The 20575-nt window shown below is 34.3% G+C and overlaps 2 protein-coding genes across 3 annotated transcripts in view; one reads left to right on the forward strand and one right to left on the reverse strand.

The window, feature by feature from the left end:
* Window positions 1-3804, forward strand: part of LOC107698204 (semaphorin-7A-like) — a 14468-nt gene extending 10664 nt beyond the window's left edge. Inside the window, exons 11-14 of one of the 2 annotated variants that reach the window (XM_016499174.1) lie at window positions 670-785; window positions 876-1021; window positions 1156-1211; window positions 1311-3804. In XM_016499174.1, coding sequence (XP_016354660.1) covers window positions 670-785; window positions 876-1021; window positions 1156-1211; window positions 1311-1693 — 701 coding nt within the window. In that variant the 3' untranslated portion in view covers window positions 1694-3804. The remainder of the gene's footprint in view (window positions 1-669; window positions 786-875; window positions 1022-1155; window positions 1212-1310) is intronic. The other variant, XM_016499166.1, reaches the window with a different exon arrangement.
* An 8432-nt stretch (window positions 3805-12236) lies between these two features.
* LOC107698255 (dihydrolipoyl dehydrogenase, mitochondrial) lies at window positions 12237-17710 on the reverse strand. The gene is made up of 14 exons (XM_016499222.1): window positions 17575-17710; window positions 16410-16485; window positions 16188-16267; window positions 16041-16109; window positions 15880-15949; window positions 15571-15671; window positions 15324-15464; window positions 14167-14268; window positions 13813-14003; window positions 13560-13730; window positions 13293-13482; window positions 13051-13188; window positions 12880-12968; window positions 12237-12488 (listed from the first exon to the last, which is right to left on the reverse strand). Exons 1-14 carry the CDS (start codon window positions 17611-17613, stop codon window positions 12422-12424), a joined length of 1524 nt encoding a protein of 507 aa, XP_016354708.1. The 5' UTR covers window positions 17614-17710; the 3' UTR covers window positions 12237-12421.
* Between the last annotated feature and the right edge of the window lie 2865 nt (window positions 17711-20575).

A 20575-nucleotide genomic window follows, 5' to 3' on the forward strand; every position in this document is an offset into this window, starting at 1 on the left:
GAATATCTCTTTGGATTTGAGACTTTAGTCTTTGCAACTTTACAGATCTTCTTTATGCACCAAGAGCTTGTAACACTCCAAAGAGAAAGGAAAAATTTAAATCGCATCATATGACCCCTTTAATAAAGGATTTTTGCACAAAAAAGACACCATATGCTGAAACGTTTATAAACTTAAACCACTCTTTTATGACAATGGGATCCTTAAGAATGATAGGCCTATGCAGAGCAGTAGGTGCTACACACAACCAGAAACCACAGTCTTTTTGGACTCCGGAGGAAGTTTTAAGTTCTGAAACGAACTGAAACATCACACTTTGAGAGTTTAATAAGTAATTTCATTTCAAAAGATCATGGTAAATTTGTTTCTTGATGATATGACCACTTTACAATGCATTACATGACTTTTAAATTCTGAACAGATTTTTAAGCACTACGCATCATACACTTGCTGACATTGTAAATAGTTACAGAAAAGAACTCGTTCAAAATATCAGACATGTTGGATGGAATCATAGTCTGAAGCTTAAAAATCATTGCCCATCATACACCATGTGAGTTAATATGTTTTCCATTATATGCACTTAGTATTGTACTGCAAAAGCTTTCGTTAGTTCTTTCAGACCACAGACAGTCTTACTCAGCCATTTGGTATCTTGGTTCTTCTTAGACAATGGAGTGATCCTTAAGATCCTGGAGGACGGCTCCAAAGCATTCATCATCTCTGAAACGCATCTGTGCAATGGTTCAGCACCTGTACATTCAATGAAACTTGACTCTGAGAAGGTAATAAATCAGCCTTGTGAATCATTGAACACTTTGACTCTTCCATTCAGTTTCTGTTGCACATTCACCCACTGATGATTTTGCCTGCAGAGGAAGCTCTTTGTAGGATATCCGGGTCAAATTTCAGTGTTAGACCTGCAGAGATGTCAAGACTACAATGCTTCCTGTGAAGAATGTGTCCTTTCCCGTGATCCATACTGCGCTTGGACTGAACAAGGCTGCACATCACAAACTAAGTAGGCTTTTATATGTTTTAGTTCAGGAATATGATATTATTTTTACTGATGTTGGCTTTAAAATGCTGTCTTTTTTGGGTATTGTACACCCTAGCATTGTTTTTAATATTTTTTCTGTTTGGACTGTGTTTCAGAGGAGGAATACAAAACATTGCTGATGGACTCACTAAAGTATGTCACCAAAAATCAGGTATAAGATTAATTTAATTGTTTTGTGTATCATTTTTGCTCAGTTTTTAAGACAAACCCATCTTCCTAACACATCTATCTTTAACGAATGTCTTTTAAGAGGGAAGATTCACAAGAGATGTGCAACAAGCATTGACAGCTCCATTAGGGATTGAACTCTCTGTGCCCACTGGCGTCCCCTTCTACCTCTCTTGTCCTGTTGATTCCAATCATGCCACTTACAAATGGGAACATGATCAAAAGAGCATCCCAGGCCAGCAGACCCAATCAGAATGTCTCCTCCTCATTCCAGCCATGACGACTGACATACATGGCAATTACAAATGTACATCCCATGAACTCGATTACACCAAAACTGTGAGGGAATACAACCTCTTGATTGGCCAAGTTAGGTCTGCTTCTAATGATGCTTTCAAGCTCAGAGCACAGGACTGGTTAATGGCTGCATTTGCCACTAGTGCCTTCTATCTGCGCTCGCTTTAAGGTCAAGGTAGTTATATAAATGTCAGTGCTTCCGTCTTCAAGCGCTTCTGATGACCTGTAAGCTGATTAAAACCACCAGTCACATGTTGCCAGGCGCCAGTAGTTGGTCTTATCAAGTGAAGTTTATAGGGAAGTAAACACTGAAGTAAAAGAAAGCATCCATCCTAGCAGATAACTCGCATGCTTGCCATCTGTTGAGTGGCTGTTGAATGTATACAATGCAGTCCAAAGTCTGAGACCACAATGAAAATTTGGGCTTTCAACTTTGGAAATTAGAAATACTCATCTTAGGGAACTGGAAATTTTAGGACTTAGAATTTTCATGAAGTAAAATGAAGAAGCAATATTTCAGTTGCAGTATTTCTTGGTCATAAGACACTTTTTAAACATTCACTAGTATCGTTACATAATATAATACACCAGTAGATAGCAACAAGTTACTATTTTCATGAGTGATTAGTTGAATCAGCCATTCAGCCAATTTGTTAAAAAATGCTAATTCTTTCAGGAACAGAACAATGACTGTCTTTATGAGTGAGTCATTGAATTATTCACTCAACTGATTAATTCAAAAACGCTAATTCGAAACATTCAAAAACGTTCTTTATTGAGGAATGAAACGCCAATACTCTGTGTTCCTCAGAGACGCACAGCAATTTTGCTGTGGCTTCGTTTGGAACCTTTTTCATTAGTGGAGCAAAAACACATACACTTGTTTATTGGTCTGTTAAAAGCAATTTCACACTCGCAGACGTGCTATTAATATTATTATTATTATATTAATATTAGAGGGGCTGTGATTTAAACAACAGCTCTCTTGCTCACTTTTACATTCCACTGTATGAATAGAAAGCACTTTATATTGCTCCGATTTGTGTACTAAATTCCTTAGTGTAATTTAACTGGTTCAGCATTTCGTTCAAGAACTGTAGCTTGTGTATGTGTATGGTGTATGTGTTTACTGGAAAACGGCAACTTCCTCTCATTAGTGCAGCCTAATTTGGGAGATTGCGTCTGTTTATTAAAGATTATGTATGGCACTCTTGTTTGCACTTGCTTACTTTCGTAATTAAGTTCTTCTCTGTCATTTGTCTCGTTTCAAGCAATTGTTCCCCAAACTTTATAGTGCTAGTGGTCCAAGAGTTTGCTTTTATAAAGAGAAACAGAAATATTTGGCTGTTATCAAATCCATATAGTTGTTCAGAAAGTCTGTGAAATTGTGGGTTGTAATAAGGGTTAAGGAATTCTGGGTGTGGTTAACAAAAACAAGGTCACTATTGGGCTTCAGTGCTTTTGGCTGCTGTATATAGTTTAATGAAAATGTGCTGTGTGTACTTTTAACACAGCGTTAAAAGAGGTGAAACATTTTCTAGATGTGGGATTCCAAAATAAATATGCAATGGATCAATTACAGCTGTCAAAATATGCAGCAAATATATGTTCTAAAAGAATTCTCTTATTTTAAAATTATATATACGCATGTAGGGAACAAGATTACGCACCTTATATTTTTAATTCATTACAACTATAAATTGAGTAATAAAGTAAGTTTGGATGCTGTTGTGTTTGTAGGGAATGAAAAAGGAGTGCATTAGGCTGTAGACTTATGAAAATGAAGGGAATTTTTTATATTCTTTGACATGTTCACTCAAATGTGTTGCCGTAGAAATGTAGTTTTATGCAAAACCATATTTGTCTTGCAGACATTTAATATTGGCTTTATTGTTTTCTATGCCATTGATAGCATGAAGGTATTGCTTGTAATGTTCTCTTTAATTTTTTATTTAATGTCATAACACATGAATTATTGAGAGGGACTCAGAATTGACAACATGACAAAATTTTGAAATGCACTACTTGATTCCAGTGCATTTCACGTCAATATTACATTAAATTTAATTATTTATCATATTATACAAGGGACACTTTGTTCCTTTATTCTTGTAATTTGATGCATATTAGTTATATTTTATGATTAATGTTTTTGTGCACTCTGAATCATGTACACCTACATCTAAATACCTCCCAGTATGTGACTTTTAAGCTTTTAGACACACTCTATGTTGTACTTTATATTTATTTTTATGCATTACTTATGTATTTCCTTTAAATATGCCCATTAAGCAAAAACTAATAAAGTATAATTTTTTAGCACTTGAAATCTCTGTTATTCTTATGCACAATCACACCTAAGCACACTTGGAAGACACCTAACTTTAATGGTTCACTCAGAATAAATACAGATAACAATGCAAATAGTCATAGATTTGCTAAAAACAAAAACAAAAAAAATACTTCATTTATGGACTTCACCAATAATTCCATCAGTAAATGTTCTGAAAGGCACAGGGAGTTCTTGTTATAAAATCCAGGAAGGGGAACAAATAGTCATAGATTTGCTAAAAACAAAAACAAAACAAAAAAACTTCATTTATGGACTTCACCAATAATTCCATCAGTAAATGTTCTGAAAGGCACAGGGAGTTCTTGTTATAAAATCCAGGAAGAGGAATATTTTCATTATCTCAAGCTGATCGCAATGCTCCAGGTTTATAAACATCTGGTCTCTTGCTGCTTTTGAAGCACCTTTGATATCTGGAGCAAGGCTGAGCCAGTCTTTGAAGTCCTGCGGAACACCTGTTGTCCATTAGCTAAAAATGTGAATATTTTTATTAGAGAAAATAATATGATATAATATATATTAAAAATATATATTAGAGAAAAAAAAACATAAATGTTATAATTATCAATAAATAATTAATAAAATAATAATAATAATAATTACTATTAGTAGCGTTATTAATAATATGCATTAATATTACATACTAATTGACGATTCAACCAATGGCGTGAGTTGTGGGCGGGGCTACGGACGCATTCGTAAAAGTGTTCTGGGAAAAAAAAGTTTATCATTGCAGTTGCGTTCCGTTCGGTGGCGCTGAAATTAGCAGGTGAGCTAGTACTTGCTATTAAGACAGTTATGTTACTCTTTTATTCGGTAGTGATAATTGCATTGTTTAATTAAGTTTAGACATAAGTTCCTGAAAAGACGACCCTACCAAATCTTTGCATTTTGCATGACTCATTGCGCCTTGTGTTTACATGCTGCGTCGAGTTTCCACAGAAAACATAAAATCCCACACAATACTCTTGTGGTTGTTCTCAACCACATAAAATGTCCTTAAATGTCACATGTAGTGACTGTTACTGTCAGTACTCCACCCTGAACACACGACGACTGTAAAAAACGTAATGCATTAACGTTTTCCCCCAGACAAAATGAGGCCCTCTGGAAAATATATTGTCATTGTTTGTGGCCGTGACTCGTTTTATGTGACTTGAAAAAGGGGATTTCATATGATATTTTTTATTTAGCATGTTTAGACAGTGGTGTCACTATTTTTTTTGGTGTCAACTCTATTGTGTAATTAAGTTTAAGCATTTTGTTCCAGATATGATTCATTACCACAGTGTTTTGGTAAATATATAATATTATATAGGATTTAGGATTGAACTTCTACACGTTTAACAGCTATGTTCAAAACCTGAACGGACAGACAGACAGTTACAAATGGTCATGCGCATGGAAAACATTCAAATTAACCTGTTTAATGTGACTGGAAAACCATTGACATCACAAGCTACTTTAGTCCAATGTTTAACATAAATTAGGGAACTGAAACTGGTTCAGAATAAAGCACAAAGCGAAATAGAGTTGCTAATAACAGCTGAACTAAAATTAAACACTGACCATAAACTTAACAGGAGGTCACACATTTCTCTCACTCTACATTTACCGTCAATCCATCTGTAATTAGCTAATTGGATTGAGTTTCTTTAGTGTGTAATCTTCAGAGATTAATGCCTTCCCATCTGAAAGTAGTGCGTGAGCTTTACAGCTCTCAGAAACCATCAAATAGCCTTTACATAGATGAAGACTTTTACAGTATAACATATAATGCTTCACTTTACATTGATGTTTGCCCATAAATATTTTTTTTAGCAATGGACCATAAACTTAACAGGAGGTCACACATTTCTCTCACTCTACATTTAGCGTCAATACATCTGTAATTAGCTAATTGGATTGAGTTTCTTTGGTGTGTAATCTTCAGAGATTAATGCCTTCCCATCATCTGAAAGTAGTGCGTGAGCTTTACAGCTCTCAGAAACCATCAAATAGCCTTTACATAGATGAAGACTTTTACAGTATAACATATAATGCTTCACTTTACATTGATGTTTGCCCATAAATATTTTTTTTAGCAATGAAATCAGATCACAAATCATTATGTGGGCTACATGGAGACAATCAATGAGTAGATAGATCACTTCCTGAAAGCCTTTTATATTTAGCTTTATTTGGACGCTTGAAATGGAACAGCAATATCATGCAGCATCAGTGGGGTGGAAAAACTTAAATTTCATTTTCCAATCGTTTGTGCATTTCAGTGCCTGTAGAATAATAGGCTATTTGTTCTTGCAGGGAGCAGGTACACTCCCCAGCAATCATTTATAATCACAGAAACATGTATTTTCCAAAGTAAATACAAAAATATGCATGTTTAGAAGAATATAAATGAATGTGTTTTAGGTGTTTTACAGCTGTTTTTTTCTGGTGTTTTACCCATATTTTGAGTCTGTAACTTAACATGTCCTGGCAGAATATGCATGACAGACATTTAATTGTTGTCTGCGTAGGTTAATAGTGGCACATATTTTATTTATTAATGTTTGTTTGAGCTTAATAGCTATAAGCTGCTTAAATGTGATTTTGAATCAAACCTCTTTTTTGTTGTGATAGTCTCAGTTCAAGTTACCCAGTCTAATTTAATGATACTTTGATGAATTGAATGAAAAAATTGTTGTTGTTGTTAATATTATTCATAATTTTATTATAATTAATATTATCAACTTGAATTATAAAAATGATGAAAATAAATGTTACTGTTGTAAATTACAATTGCACTATACTATAAAAATAAATTCATATGTGATAATTTTTTACAAGTTACAATATGATATTTGTCTTAAATTCTTCACTTTCAAACGTTTAAACATTCAAACCCTCGACCTTTCAACAGTTTAAATGATCAAGCTTTTATTTTGACAGAGTCCTGATGAAATTCTGTAATCTTCTCTCCAAAAATGTTGGAAGTTATGTGAGTGTATAAATAAAGGAAACCTATAGCACACATTAAATGCACATGCAGAGATGGAGTTCACTGCATTTACTGTGAACCGAGACGCTCTGAGATGCTGAAAGCACCAGATCATCAGCTGAACACGTATGTGCTAAACACAGTGTCACACTTCACTCTGAAACATGCAGTGCAACAAAATATACATTTAATTAATTAAATTGCAGCCTCTGATTTGATAATTGTGCTAAGCTATATTATGCAATTGTTGATTTTATATTTAATATAATTAATTATTAGCTTTTTATCAGCTTATGAGCCCCTGCAGAAAGCTGATCTAAACTGAGAAAACTAAAATAAGTTATGAACTCAAAGTAAAGTAAAAGCAACGAAACAGGAAGGATGGGCGCTAAAATGTGAAACGAAGTGTTGACAGTTACACTTCATTTTATTTATTAATGTTTGTTTGAGCTTAATAGCTATAAGCTGCTTAAATGTGATTTTGAATCAAACCTCTTTTTTGTTGTGATAGTCTCAGTTCAAGTTACCCAGTCTAATTTAATGATACTTTGATGAATTGAATGAAAAAATTGTTGTTGTTGTTAATATTATTCATAATTTTATTATAATTAATATTATCAACTTGAATTATAAAAATGATGAAAAGAAATATATTACTGTTGTAAATTACAATTGCACTATACTATAAAAATAAATTAATATGTGATAATTTTTTACAAGTTACAATATGATATTTGTCTTAAATTCTTCACTTTCAAACGTTTAAACATTCAAACCCTCGACCTTTCAACAGTTTAAATGATCAAGCTTTTATTTTGACAGAGTCCTGATGAAATTCTGTAATCTTCTCTCCAAAAATGTTGGAAGTTATGTGAGTGTATAAATAAAGGAAACCTATAGCACACATTAAATGCACATGCAGAGATGGAGTTCACTGCATTTACTGTGAACCGAGACGCTCTGAGATGCTGAAAGCACCAGATCATCAGCTGAACACGTATGTGCTAAACACAGTGTCACACTTCACTCTGAAACATGCAGTGCAACAAAATATACATTTAATTAATTAAATTGCAGCCTCTGATTTGATAATTGTGCTAAGCTATATTATGCAATTGTTGATTTTATATTTAATATAATTAATTATTAGCTTTTTATCAGCTTATGAGCCCCTGCAGAAAGCTGATCTAAACTGAGAAAACTAAAATAAGTTATGAACTCAAAGTAAAGTAAAAGCAACGAAACAGGAAGGATGGGCGCTAAAATGTGAAACGAAGTGTTGACAGTTACACTTCATCTGTTAAACAGTGTCTTGCAGCAATAATACCAGCAATAACAACCATCTCCCGACTGACCTCTGCTGAGAAATAAAATTAGAAGCCAGGCTACTGAGTGCCTGTCAGCTATGAACGGGAGAAGAGTGAAATGTGAAATACTTGCATATCTATCTAAATGTCTGTGTTGTGAGCTATGAGAGTCCAAACAGCTGATGAAAACATCAAAATAATCCACGTTTCAATAATCCACGTTTCACTGGAGGAGAACGCATATTTTAGCAATGGGTTAAAGTTAAAAAGTCTTAAAGGGCTAGTTCACCCAAAAATGAAAATTCTGTCATTACTCATTTTCATGTTCCAAATCTTCATTCATCTTCGGAACATAAATTAAGATATTTTTGATGAAATCCGAGAGCTTTCTGACCCTACATAGACAGCAACGCAACTACCACATTCAAGGCCCAAAAAGGTAGTGAGGACATCATTAAAATAGTCCATGTGACATCAGTGGTTCAGCCTTAATGTTATGAAGCTACGAGAATACTTTTTGTGCGCAAAGAAAACAAAAATAATGACTTCATTCAACAATTTCATCTCTTCAGTTTCAGTCTTCTTGAATGTGGTAGTTCTGTTACTGTCTATGCAGGGTCAGAAAGCTCTCTTATTTCATCAAAAATATCTTAATCTTTTCATTTTTGGGTGAACTAGCTCTTTAATCATGGATTTGTTTATTGCAAACACAAATGGACTGGAGTCATGTGCATTACTTGTGGATTATTGTGACGTTTGGACGTTTGGACTCTCATTCTGACGGCACCCATTCACTGCAGAGGATCCATTGGTGAGCAAGTGATGTAATGCTAAATTTCTCCAAATCTGTTACAATGAAGAAATAAACTCATTTACATCTTGAAAGACCTGGGGGTGAGTACATTTTCAGCAGATTTTCATTTTTGGGTGAGCTATTCCTTTAAGGATAACTTCCATTTCTAACCCAATCTGTTTATTTTTTTTAGACCATGAAAGGAAGACGGAGACTGGTCTTCAGGAAGAACAGGTACAGCAGGCTATACATCCGAAGGCCTCCCATCCTTCCTGCTTTCGTTCACAGCAGCTTCCACTTTCTAAAACATGAAGGTCTCAGTGGGCATGATTCAGTAAGTGCATCCAAACTGATCGAAGCCGTTAGTGATAACTTTTGGGGCCTGTTCTTCATTACTTTATTATAAAGTATCTGAAGTAGACACATACTCATTGTCCCCAGAATGTATTTGGAAACTTAAAACACAAATTTAAAATTCCATTAGGTAGGGAAAATGTCAAACCCATAAGCATTTAGTTTTAGGAAATATTGCACAAGCACAATTCATGCAAAACATTTTAACAAGTTTGTTAGGTTTAAAAATCATTCAAGAATAAACTGTTAAAAAAGAAGACAAATGTTTTGGGCACTATCTGGTTATCAGACCCCGAGGAATGTGTTCAACATGTGATGGACCATATTTGGTTACTGTAACAAGGAAAATGAGGAAGGAGTGAATTCATTCGGACCATGTGACGTCACAGTGCTTTATCGCCACCATGTTTGTGTCTGAGTCACAGCAGCCACAACTACCAGAGGAAGATCAACGAAAGACTCCCAGAAGGTTCCATCAAGGTTACAATATGCTTGGGATACGTTGTGCTGTTAGCTGTATAAGATTGGCAGAATAAATTGTTGGCTTCAGTCAGAAGGGACCACTGGCAGCTAGGGTTGCCAACTTCAGAAAAGGAAAATAAGGGACAATTGTGATTCTTTATAGGAGAATAATGGACAGAATAAAGGACACTAAAATATTTGTACTGTACACGATAGCGTATGGCATTTCTGCATTTTATATAAAAACTAGTATAAATAAAAAGTATATATAAAAAAAACATAAAAGGTTCTCAAAAATAATCACATTTGTTTTGTTGAACCCATTTATGTACAATTATTCTAAAAATAATTTTAATGTTATACAAAAAAAAAGTCACACACTTTACACACAAACCATATGCCAGAGTAAATTGTACCATTGTGAATTGTGACTGCCTGCACAAGTGTAGTAATTTAGGAGGTGGATATACTGAAATTACTTAGCCTACATAGTACAGTACATACATATATATGGCATAAAATTTGAAAGCATAACAACTGAAAGTCTGAAACATTTAAAAGAATTTGAACTAAAATGTTCTTGCAGCCATATAACCTATGAATGAATGGAAATGCATATTTTGAATTAATGAGAACTATGTGGGCTGCTTGAATTTGTGCTTCAATAATGAGATACACCAGAAGTGAAAGATGTCTTCCCTCAGGTAGACTGCATGTTTTCTTTGGCTTGCTGGATGTTTGGCTGATGATCAATAATCATGTTGTTTGCATTCACCTCATCTAATTTGCCAAAATCAAAACGCGGTCGGTAAAGCGCTAACGTTAGTCCCGCACCGTGAAGTGGGAGAGGGTTCTTCAAGACTTCCTCGAGTGGCTATGTTCTCAAATAAAACAATGCTATGTCAAAAAAGAATGATTAATTATCAATTGTGTTAATGTTAGCTAAATTAACATTAAATTGTGTAGTAAGCTAGCTAACGTTATCTTGTTACACTATCATTGAGTCAAAAGTGCTTTGAGCTGATTTAAACATTTTTTTTTTTTAATTTACAAGTAATCAGCACCTTAATTATTATGGCCAAACTGTTACAACTGCTCTACCCATGTTAGGGTCCTAAAAATACAATCAGGTCCAAAGCTCAGTGTGGGAAATGGTAGTAAACGGTAATTTATTATTTGAATATATTATTATTTATTAAATCTCGGATGTGCTGTGTTCGTTGTCGTATCGGACACAAAAATGTCGGCGAGCAAGTGACGTCTTCGGTACCCATGAATAGCAGATGAGAGTACTAGAGTGTGTGCACTGTGCAGGAGACATTGACCTCTGGTGGCCTGAAAGAAGGAACTGCAGTTTAGTTTAGGAATTTATTCTAGGCTAAATGATGATCACAAGCATGTTCATATTATTATTAGCATATTGTTCCATCAAATCCTGTCTTATCATATGCTCTCGTCTTAATAATAATAATAAGTAAACCATATATAATTATTTGCTGACACAGTGCAAACAAGGCTGATGCAAATGTTTAAATGCAAACAAGGGAAAGCAAATATTTTACTTTTTTGATGGGAACTCTGCAAAATAAAATTAAATGCAGGATTACTGTAAACCCTTAAAATAAATTAATTGATGTTTACTTCCCTATAAAAAAAAAGTTGCAAATCTTCAAAGTTCAGTTCTTCACACATTCTGTTTAAATTATTACTATCTTAACTGAGGATAGTGAAATTCTATTTCCATTTTTATTACAGTTTTTGATTGATAATACATTAATATATGATTTTTTAAAATTATAATAGAGTCGTTATTTATTATAATCTTTGATATAACTGTATAGGCTTGAAGGATTATGTGATATTTTTCATCCAGCTCTAACCTGACTGATATTAAAGTTGGTTGGCAAATTAGAAACTTAAAATTAATTTGCAGTTACGTTTTTAGTATTTTTAGCAAGACTGAAAAATTAATGTCTGATTAATAATACGGACACCAAACTGCATCATCCCTCAATTTGTACTAACAATTTTGCCATAGTCTCTCACTGTAAGTGAATTTTTGTTTTACCTTCATAAAACTGATGGACGAGTCACATTTATGTTCTGTGCTAAACTGACAACATGCCACAAATTCTTTTGATAGATATATTGAACCTGGAGCATTCCTTCAACTACCCACCACAAACTGCATTAAATAATCTTTTCAAAACCTCACACATCTTACACTGTATGCAAAGCATATCTCCCTTAATGAAAGCAAGAATTAACACTGCATAATGATGTTCCTCTTTGTTCATCTCCTATGTATTTCAGTACAGCCAAAGTCAATTTTTTCCACCGTCAAAATTATTGCTTTGGTGTTCAGGAGACTATTTATGACCACCAGTATGAAATGTATTACATATAACCCAACGGTAAACAACACTGATTTATAAAATCCAAATCATATTCTCAGTCAGGCGAAGTTCAACATAAGACCCAAACTCCTTTATTAGGACATTTAAATAACAGACTAAGTGTTTTACAGGGTTATTCTGGATGTATGCATGAAGGCTACATCTGAAAGCTCAGAGATTGAAGAAATCCAGATTTGTTTGGAAAAAAACTGTAGCAGATACTGTATTTATATACAAGTGTATGTGAAAAAAATCTAGAAGTTGATAGCTTTTCCAAACGAAGCAGCAAGGTTAGCTTCTCTAAAGGCCTCTGATACAGTGTGGGGAAAGAGGAAAAGTTTGATAAACATTAATGTTAAAAAAAAATATATATATATATATATATGTTGGAAATATTAAATACATATTTTTATCATTAATAAAAATAATGATAATACATATTTTAAAATTAAAATTGTAAAAAAAAAACAATGGGCTAGATTAGTGAGCTCATTATTCAGAATGTCTATTAGTAATAGTAACTTAACAATAGAGAAAAAGTAGGGGAAAAAAGTAGACTACATTCAGAGACATTCAGACAAACAATGTTGTAATTATTTAATTATTATTAATGCTGATATTTTATTTATTATTATATCATTATAAAATTGTAAAATATTTAATTAATAAATAAAGTTATTTAAAAAAAAAAACTATATTCAGGACACTTACGGGGTGGGCGTGACACACTCGTGCAACATCCTCACATGATGCTCCATATTCCATAGCTAATGCAGCCTCATTAATCATCTCACCTGCCCCCTGTAAAATGAAAATTGAATATGAATTATGTAATTAAAAATGACCTCCTATAGAGGAAAAGCAAAAGCAGACAGATCATTACCGATCCCAGAATGTGCGCTCCCAGCATCCTGTCTGTGTCCTTGTGGCTGAGGATCTTTACCAGTCCATCTGTGTCAGCATTCGTCTTAGCTCTGCTGTTGGCTGCGAAGGGAAATTTGCCTATCTTGTACGGCACACCCTGGAAAATAGGCAATTATTTGTGATGTATGTTAGAAGAAAATGTTTGATATGACATGCAACTTAAATAGAAAGGTGTGCTAAAATAAAAAGGAGTCTACTCACTTCCTCTTTAAGCTGTTCCTCGGTCTTGCCGACCCAGGCGACCTCAGGGTGCGTGTATATAACGGAGGGCACACAGTTGTAGTCGATATGGACGGCTCCTCCTGCCATTCCCTCGACACAAATGATACCTTCATCTTCTGCTTTATGGGCCAACATGGGTCCAGCTACAACATCTCCGATGGCATAGATACTATAAGAGATTTGGAAAGCATATTAGGACTTGTCTGTCGCAACGTATACAAGAAAACTCACTTCAAATCTCCATACTTGGGCACTTTGGTCTGGAAACGGCCACTGACAGGGATTCTCCCACGGTTATCCAGTTCGATACCGACAGCCTCAAGGCCAAGGTTACTGGTGAAGGGACGGCGGCCAATGCACACCAGCAGAACGTCACAGGTGAGCGTTTCGTTCTTGCCACCAGCTGCAGCTTCCACACTAACCAGCGGAAACAACAAAATGGGCAAAAGCACTAAATGAATTAGTTCCCAAACAGCAGCTGGAGAAACGCCACACTCACGCCACATCGATCTTGCCGTCAGGTCTCCTGGTGGCGCCCATGACCTTGGTGCTCAGTTTGAACTTCAACCCCTGCTTCTGGAGAATTCGCTGGAAGTTCTTGGAGATCTCCATATCGATGCCCATTCCGCCGACGTGGCCGAGGAACTCCACTGCTGTAACTTTGGCACCCAGCCTCTGCCACACGGACCCCTGGGAACAAACAAAATGGATTTCCATAATCAAACCCAATTCAGAAACATCATCAGCCTTTAAAGTTACAAACATGCAGTTTCATTACCAAAATTAACAATTTAGATTAGTGTTATGATGAATAGAGAATGAAACACCTGAAATCATCCAGTCACTCACTCACCAACTCTACGCCAATGACTCCAGCTCCAATCACGATGAGCTCCCCTGGAACCTTCTTGAGGGACAAAGCGCCGGTGGAGGAGACAATGATGTCTTCATCAATCTATCAAAAGGGGACCATAATTATACAAGACGGCAGACCAAGCAAGGAAACTGTTGAACATAAATAATCTTTTGCGTGACTAATCAAAATAAAAACCTGAAATCGCAATATAGCTTAGTGCGATTATCAAATCACAAAGAATGCAGTTTAATTAATGAGAAGAAGCGCTTATAAACCGGCTGTTCTCAACAAAAGAGAAGCTTTAAGGGCTCCCTGTGGTGTTCCAAAAAAGTAAAAGCTCAATGGTTTAACATTTGAAAATTAAGAAATAAAATGAATAATATTACAGCTGTACTATAAAATAAATTATTTGTTTTTTCTTAAATACCCATTTTTTTGTACAGTGAAATATTAAAATTGTAATATTTATTATTTTGTATAATATTTTTTATTTAGCAATAATTATTTTTCTTCTCCGAAGAGAAAAAAGCAATACGATTTTTTTTGTCCCCCAAATCGTGCAGCCCTAACTTACAGTACAAAAAAAAATATATACAGAGAAAAATCTATATTAATTATTAAACTAATTAACAATTTGCTATTTTACCAAATATTTCTGTGTGCTATGTATTTTATCCTTATTACAGTTCTGTGCAGTTAGTTTAGCAAGCTGCTAACTGACAAACTCTACTGATATCACATGTGATTTGAGGTTTCCGTGGGTGGGTTCCATATCGATCAGGTTGCTCACTTAAGCTCAAAGTACACTTCAATGGTCCGCACACTGTCGGCGTGAAACAGTTTTCGTCAAAAGAAGTGGACGTCCGCGCACACTGTTTGCGAGCCTTAAATAAGCAATTTTTGTGTCCCTGTGGATGGTCTGTGCACAACAGTGCAGACACAAAGTGAATGTTACAACAGAATTAGTCGACTAAGTGATACTGCACATGTGTCGAACTCATCTATCTGTGCTCATGCGTGGCATAGTATATTTTAAAAGCTGTGCGGAAATGGCTATGCGCGAGATGAAGCAGAACACGGAAAAAGAAGTACACCTGGGCCTTTAGAAGGCAGCTGTCTATGTAGGCTTATGTTCTTGTCTATCGCTGATGTACCTCAATGCCTGGGAAGGGGGTGACCTCTGATCCAGTAGCGATGAGGATGTTCTTGGTGTTTATGACTTGCTCTCCATCCTTAGTCTTTGCAGTTACTTGATTCTTGCCAGTTATCAGTCCAAAACCATTGACGTGAGTTACCTAGGGATTGCAACAATTTTATATGGCTCGAAAAAGTGTATTGATCCACAACCACGTTAAAGGATAAACGGATAAAACAAATGGGAAAATGAATACTGAATCTCACTTTGTTCTGTTTAAATAAGTGTGCGATTCCTCCTGTCAGAGCTTTGACAGCCCCACTCTTCTGTGCCATCATCTTCTCCAGATTCAATGAGATCCCTTGAACTAATGCAGAATAAATCAATATAAATTAGATTTACTACCAGACTTAAAAAGACATGATTCAAGACATGATTCAGACTTAATAAGACATGATACCCCAAATCCACTATCATTTATTACAGTTAAAATGGCCTCGTTTGAATCTGTTGGCTTCTGCATATCCTTGAGGTACAGGTCACAATAAACATTGCATGTTTACACTTGAACTTACTTTCAATGCCTCTGCTTTCGAAATCATTCCCGTGTGCCAAGTGATACAGGTACGAGTTGTTCAGCAGAGCCTTAAAAAAGCGCAAAAAAAAAAGAAGCTTATACTATCAAGTTATGCATAAGTTAAAAGCTTTTTGGAAAGGCATTTTTAAATTCACAAACCTTTGACGGGATGCAGCCCACGTTCAAGCACGTCCCCCCGAGGGTCGCGTTCTTCTCCACACATACTGTCTGTGAAAGAAGGTTGCATGTTACCAAGCAGTCAAAGAAAAGCTGATGGCATCTGTGATCGGGGTGTCAAAACGATACCTTAAAGCCAAGCTGAGCTGCTTTGATGGCGGCGACATATCCTCCCGGCCCAGAGCCCACAACTGTGACATCAGCATCAACTATGACAAGACAAATTATTATTTGAATATGGATTTACATATTAGTTCATTTCATATCATTTAACTTGTCTGTTTTTTAAATAAAGGTCATCACTGAATGTTTATGAATATAGCAGTACTGATATGACTAAAGTCATCTTACTTGGTGATTTATCAGCATATGTTCTCACAGACAAGACTGTGGCTCCATGCAGCTTGTTGGGGAGGTGCTGACCTCGCTGTATTGTGCGATAGGAATAGAAACAACAATGTTATTTTATTATACAGATATTGCTTCTCCATACTCTACTTTAATGCTTACAAATGACAAACAAAATATTTGAATACACTTTAAAATAAAATAAACAATCCAAAGGGAGAACGAGACAAAAATAGAAAAATAAATGTCAGCATTTAAAGGGATAAAGGTCAAAAGAAAGTTAATCACAGGTATTAAACATTTGCATAATTATGTTGCAATAAAGGCAAGCCTCAAATGTCTCCATATAAATATTAGATAAAAGAAAATTACAAATATTGCCTTGGCCACTAACTAAAATAAAATGTGTGTAAGTTGAAGTACTAAAATAACTAACACTGAAACAAAAATAAACCTAAATAGAAATATTAAAAAAATAATAAAAACTAAATTTTTCTTTGGTTTTTCACTTTAGTTTTGATTTGCATCCAATATTTCCAGTTTGCGGTTTGTTTTTGCACTATTACATATTTAGGAAGATACAGATAGCACATGCATGACCAGACATGTTATTTTAAAATATGTTGTCACTCATTTTTCCAAAATAAATATTCCCTAAATGTGGCTTTCTCTCAAAAACTAGTGTTCTGCCTACCTAGACTGCACTTTTGGGCATCACTGGCATATTTTAGGTAGGCGGCCAACTAAGTATTGTATTTGAACACGCGTATGATGCCTAAAAAGGCTAAATACTTGGTGTGTGCCTGGATCAGAATGTGGCCTACATGGCAAGTTATCAAAAAGCTCCAAAGATTCAGTAAACGATACGCCCCTACAAGTTCAACCAGTGATCACTGAACAAATTCGAAGTTGTGTAAATATGCATTAGCACTATTAATAAATTATATATAATATATACACACAAGTAAATTCGTGTGGCTAAGTATGTATTGTAAACTCTTGGTTAAACTGCTTCGTTCGTGTTTATGGGATGACAACTGTGCACGATGACATGCGAGTATGTTGGGCCTACGCAGTAATAACATTGCATTTCTGTGTACAATGTGTACAACGGAGTATGGATATACCATATAAGTATACTGTCCTGTTCCAAATAAACAGTCATTACCGTGGCGAGTGTGCGGTATAGATGGTTCCAGGTCTGCATTTTGACTGTACGCCCCTTCCGAGACCGCTTCACCTACAGCGTTAGCTGTGTCCAAGGACTCGGAAATTTACGCATGCGCAGCACGGAAAGCGTCGCTGCCTGATGATGTCACTCATCCAGCTTGTGACTCGACCAGAAGAAACTTCACAATAGAACAGTCTGGGTTTATACAAGGCCGTCATATCAGGAATAATATTAGACTAGTCTTAGATATGATTGATTATAATCACTATATTGAGGATGATAATTTTATTTTATTTATTGATTTCTATAAAGCATTTGATACGGTGATTCATAATTTTATTTTCAAAGTTATTAAATTGTTTGGTTTTGGAGATATGTTTTTGAAAGCAGTTCAAACATTGTATCGTGGGTGTAATAGTTCTGTCAAACTTGCTCATGGTACCTCACAAAGATTTGATATTCATCGTGGCATTAGGCAAGGATGCCCTCTCTCTCCTTTTTTATTATTTTTGTTAGTCACTCAGGTTTTAGCATCGCATATAAAAAGAAATAAATTTAATGGTATCACAGCTTTAGGTTTACAGTTTAAACTTAGCCAGTTTGCTGATGACACTACAGTGTTTTTGAAAAACAAATTTGAAGTACCTGTAAAGAACAACATATTATACATTTGTTTATTCTGTTAGGAAAGTTCCATATACATAAGAAGAAGTGGGCTCAATGTAAACCAAATTTAGCACATTTTATAAATGACTTTAAATTATATGTAAATCTCTTAGAACAAACAAAAAACAAAAAAGCATTGAAAACATGTAATGCTCTGAAAGCATTGAACTTTATGTAATTTTCTTCCTTTTTTAATTTTTGTTATTTCTCTGGCAGCTAATAATGTTAATTTGATAATGTGAATATGTAATACCTCATGTTCTTGTCGCATTGAATTAATAAAGCATTAAAACAAAATAAAAAAAAAAGAAGTAACTTCACATCGTCAAAAACAGAAGTCAGAAACAGAAGTCAAAAACAGAAGTCAGAAACAGTTTTACACTTATTTTTTTTCTCCTATTTAATTTATACTAAAAATATTTGGTCTTAAATTTCATCAGTTGTTTTCGAATATCTGATACAATAGTTTAGGGATTGTGATGCCAGTTGGGCAATACAATCAAAATTCTTACTCTATTAGGAAAATATCACGTACATGACACAATATGTCAGACTGTTTTCCATTGAATTATTTTTTATGACTTTAATTTCTGTAAGGAACAACAGTAAAGACGTCTCTGTTAGCTGAAAAAGATAATTGATGTAATAATTATATGACAGATTTTTTTTTGTTGTAAGGTGTAAGCGGTAGATCTATTATGCATGTACGGATGTATATATTTTGTATGTATATATGCATGTTTTCTCCTGTTAAAATTAACTGTTATTAGCTGTTAAACTGTTAACTGCATGTGAACTGTTTCCCCTGTTAAAAAATCAATAAAAAAATTATTTATCATTGAAGCAAACTCTTCTCATATCTTATTTTGCTACATATTTTAAAAAGTGACTTATTATATGAAATGTTTTAGCAATAATGTTGTTGTTGTTTTTAATGTTCATTGATTTTATACACAGGTTTGTATGTAAATTCTCATTAATATTAATTAATTAAAATTTTTATTATTTTTTTTTTTTAATTATTTACTGAGGGGTTTGTTCCCCCTGCCTCTTACACCCTGAAAATGCATAACATAAAGCATGCAAAAATTGTAAAACTGATGAATATAATATAATATAATTAATATAAAGCTTTTGTGTACTTCTCTTTTACAATCTCCTGCCATTAGAACGACTCATCCCATACAGTAGGCAAGAAACAGTTCCCTCTAGCGGTTAAACAACATCTTAAACATATCTTAAAGAACATTTTAGATTTGTCATATTTCAGCTGTTCATTTCTTGCTGGCTATTGTATTTAATTTCATGAATTAAATGTGTTTTCATTTTGAAATAAAGTAATATATAATATTTAGTTATGTAAATATAATGTAAATTACGTGCCAGTAACACAATTCACTAAACAGGACCATATATCACGGTTGACTTCAGTTTCCATTTTCCATCAGTTTCAAGAGACATAATGAGATTGAAGAGGATTAGACCGGAAGTTCACTCAAACGGAGCAAAAAGAGAGATTTTTTTATTGCTTTAGATAACAATACAACATATACTTTGGAACCAGGGGAGTAAAGAACACACACACAATAATAATAATAATAAAAAAGCAAAGCATACATTCACAGAGATACAAGACCTTTGTATCATTCAAAGAGTTTGAAGATATTACACAGATGAACAGTCTTTATAGCTTTTCCATTATTACTAAAATAGTAGAAAAGTACTTTTCAAATTCTTTGAGAAAAGAGGCTTTTTGTTAGAAAACTTACACTTATGAATGTGAAATTTGACTAATAAAATTAAATTAACAGATTAATTACAAAAAAGGGTGTAAGTCATCATACTTTAGAAATCCAAAAATTACATTTTCAAAATGCAAAACAAAAGTAAAGAGTACCTTTTTCTTAATAAACAGATACATCATACCATAACTTTTTCACATGACTACAATGCCAGAAAATGTGGGGTACTGTTTCCAAATGCAAAGAGCAAAAAGAGCAGCTAACATCAATATCTTTCTTAAACTTACTAAGTAAATGTTTGACAGGGTAGAATTTGTGTATTATCTTAATATAAATCTCTTTCACCTTGTTTGTAACAAAAAACTTATGAGGTAATAACCAAACACTTACCCAATCAATTTCATTAAAGGGGTCATATGATGTTGCTAAAAAGAACATTATTTTGTGTATTTGTTGTAATGAAATGTGTTTATGCGGTTTAAGGTAAAAAAAAAAACATTATTTTCCACATACTGTATATTATTGTTTCTCCTCTATGCCCCGCCTTTCTGAAACACGTCGATTTTTACAAAGCTCATTGGTCTGAAAAG

This window comes from Sinocyclocheilus anshuiensis, unplaced genomic scaffold, assembly GCF_001515605.1.
Source record: "Sinocyclocheilus anshuiensis isolate Anshui unplaced genomic scaffold, SAMN03320099.WGS_v1.1 scaffold1054, whole genome shotgun sequence".
NCBI lineage: Eukaryota > Metazoa > Chordata > Actinopteri > Cypriniformes > Cyprinidae > Sinocyclocheilus > Sinocyclocheilus anshuiensis.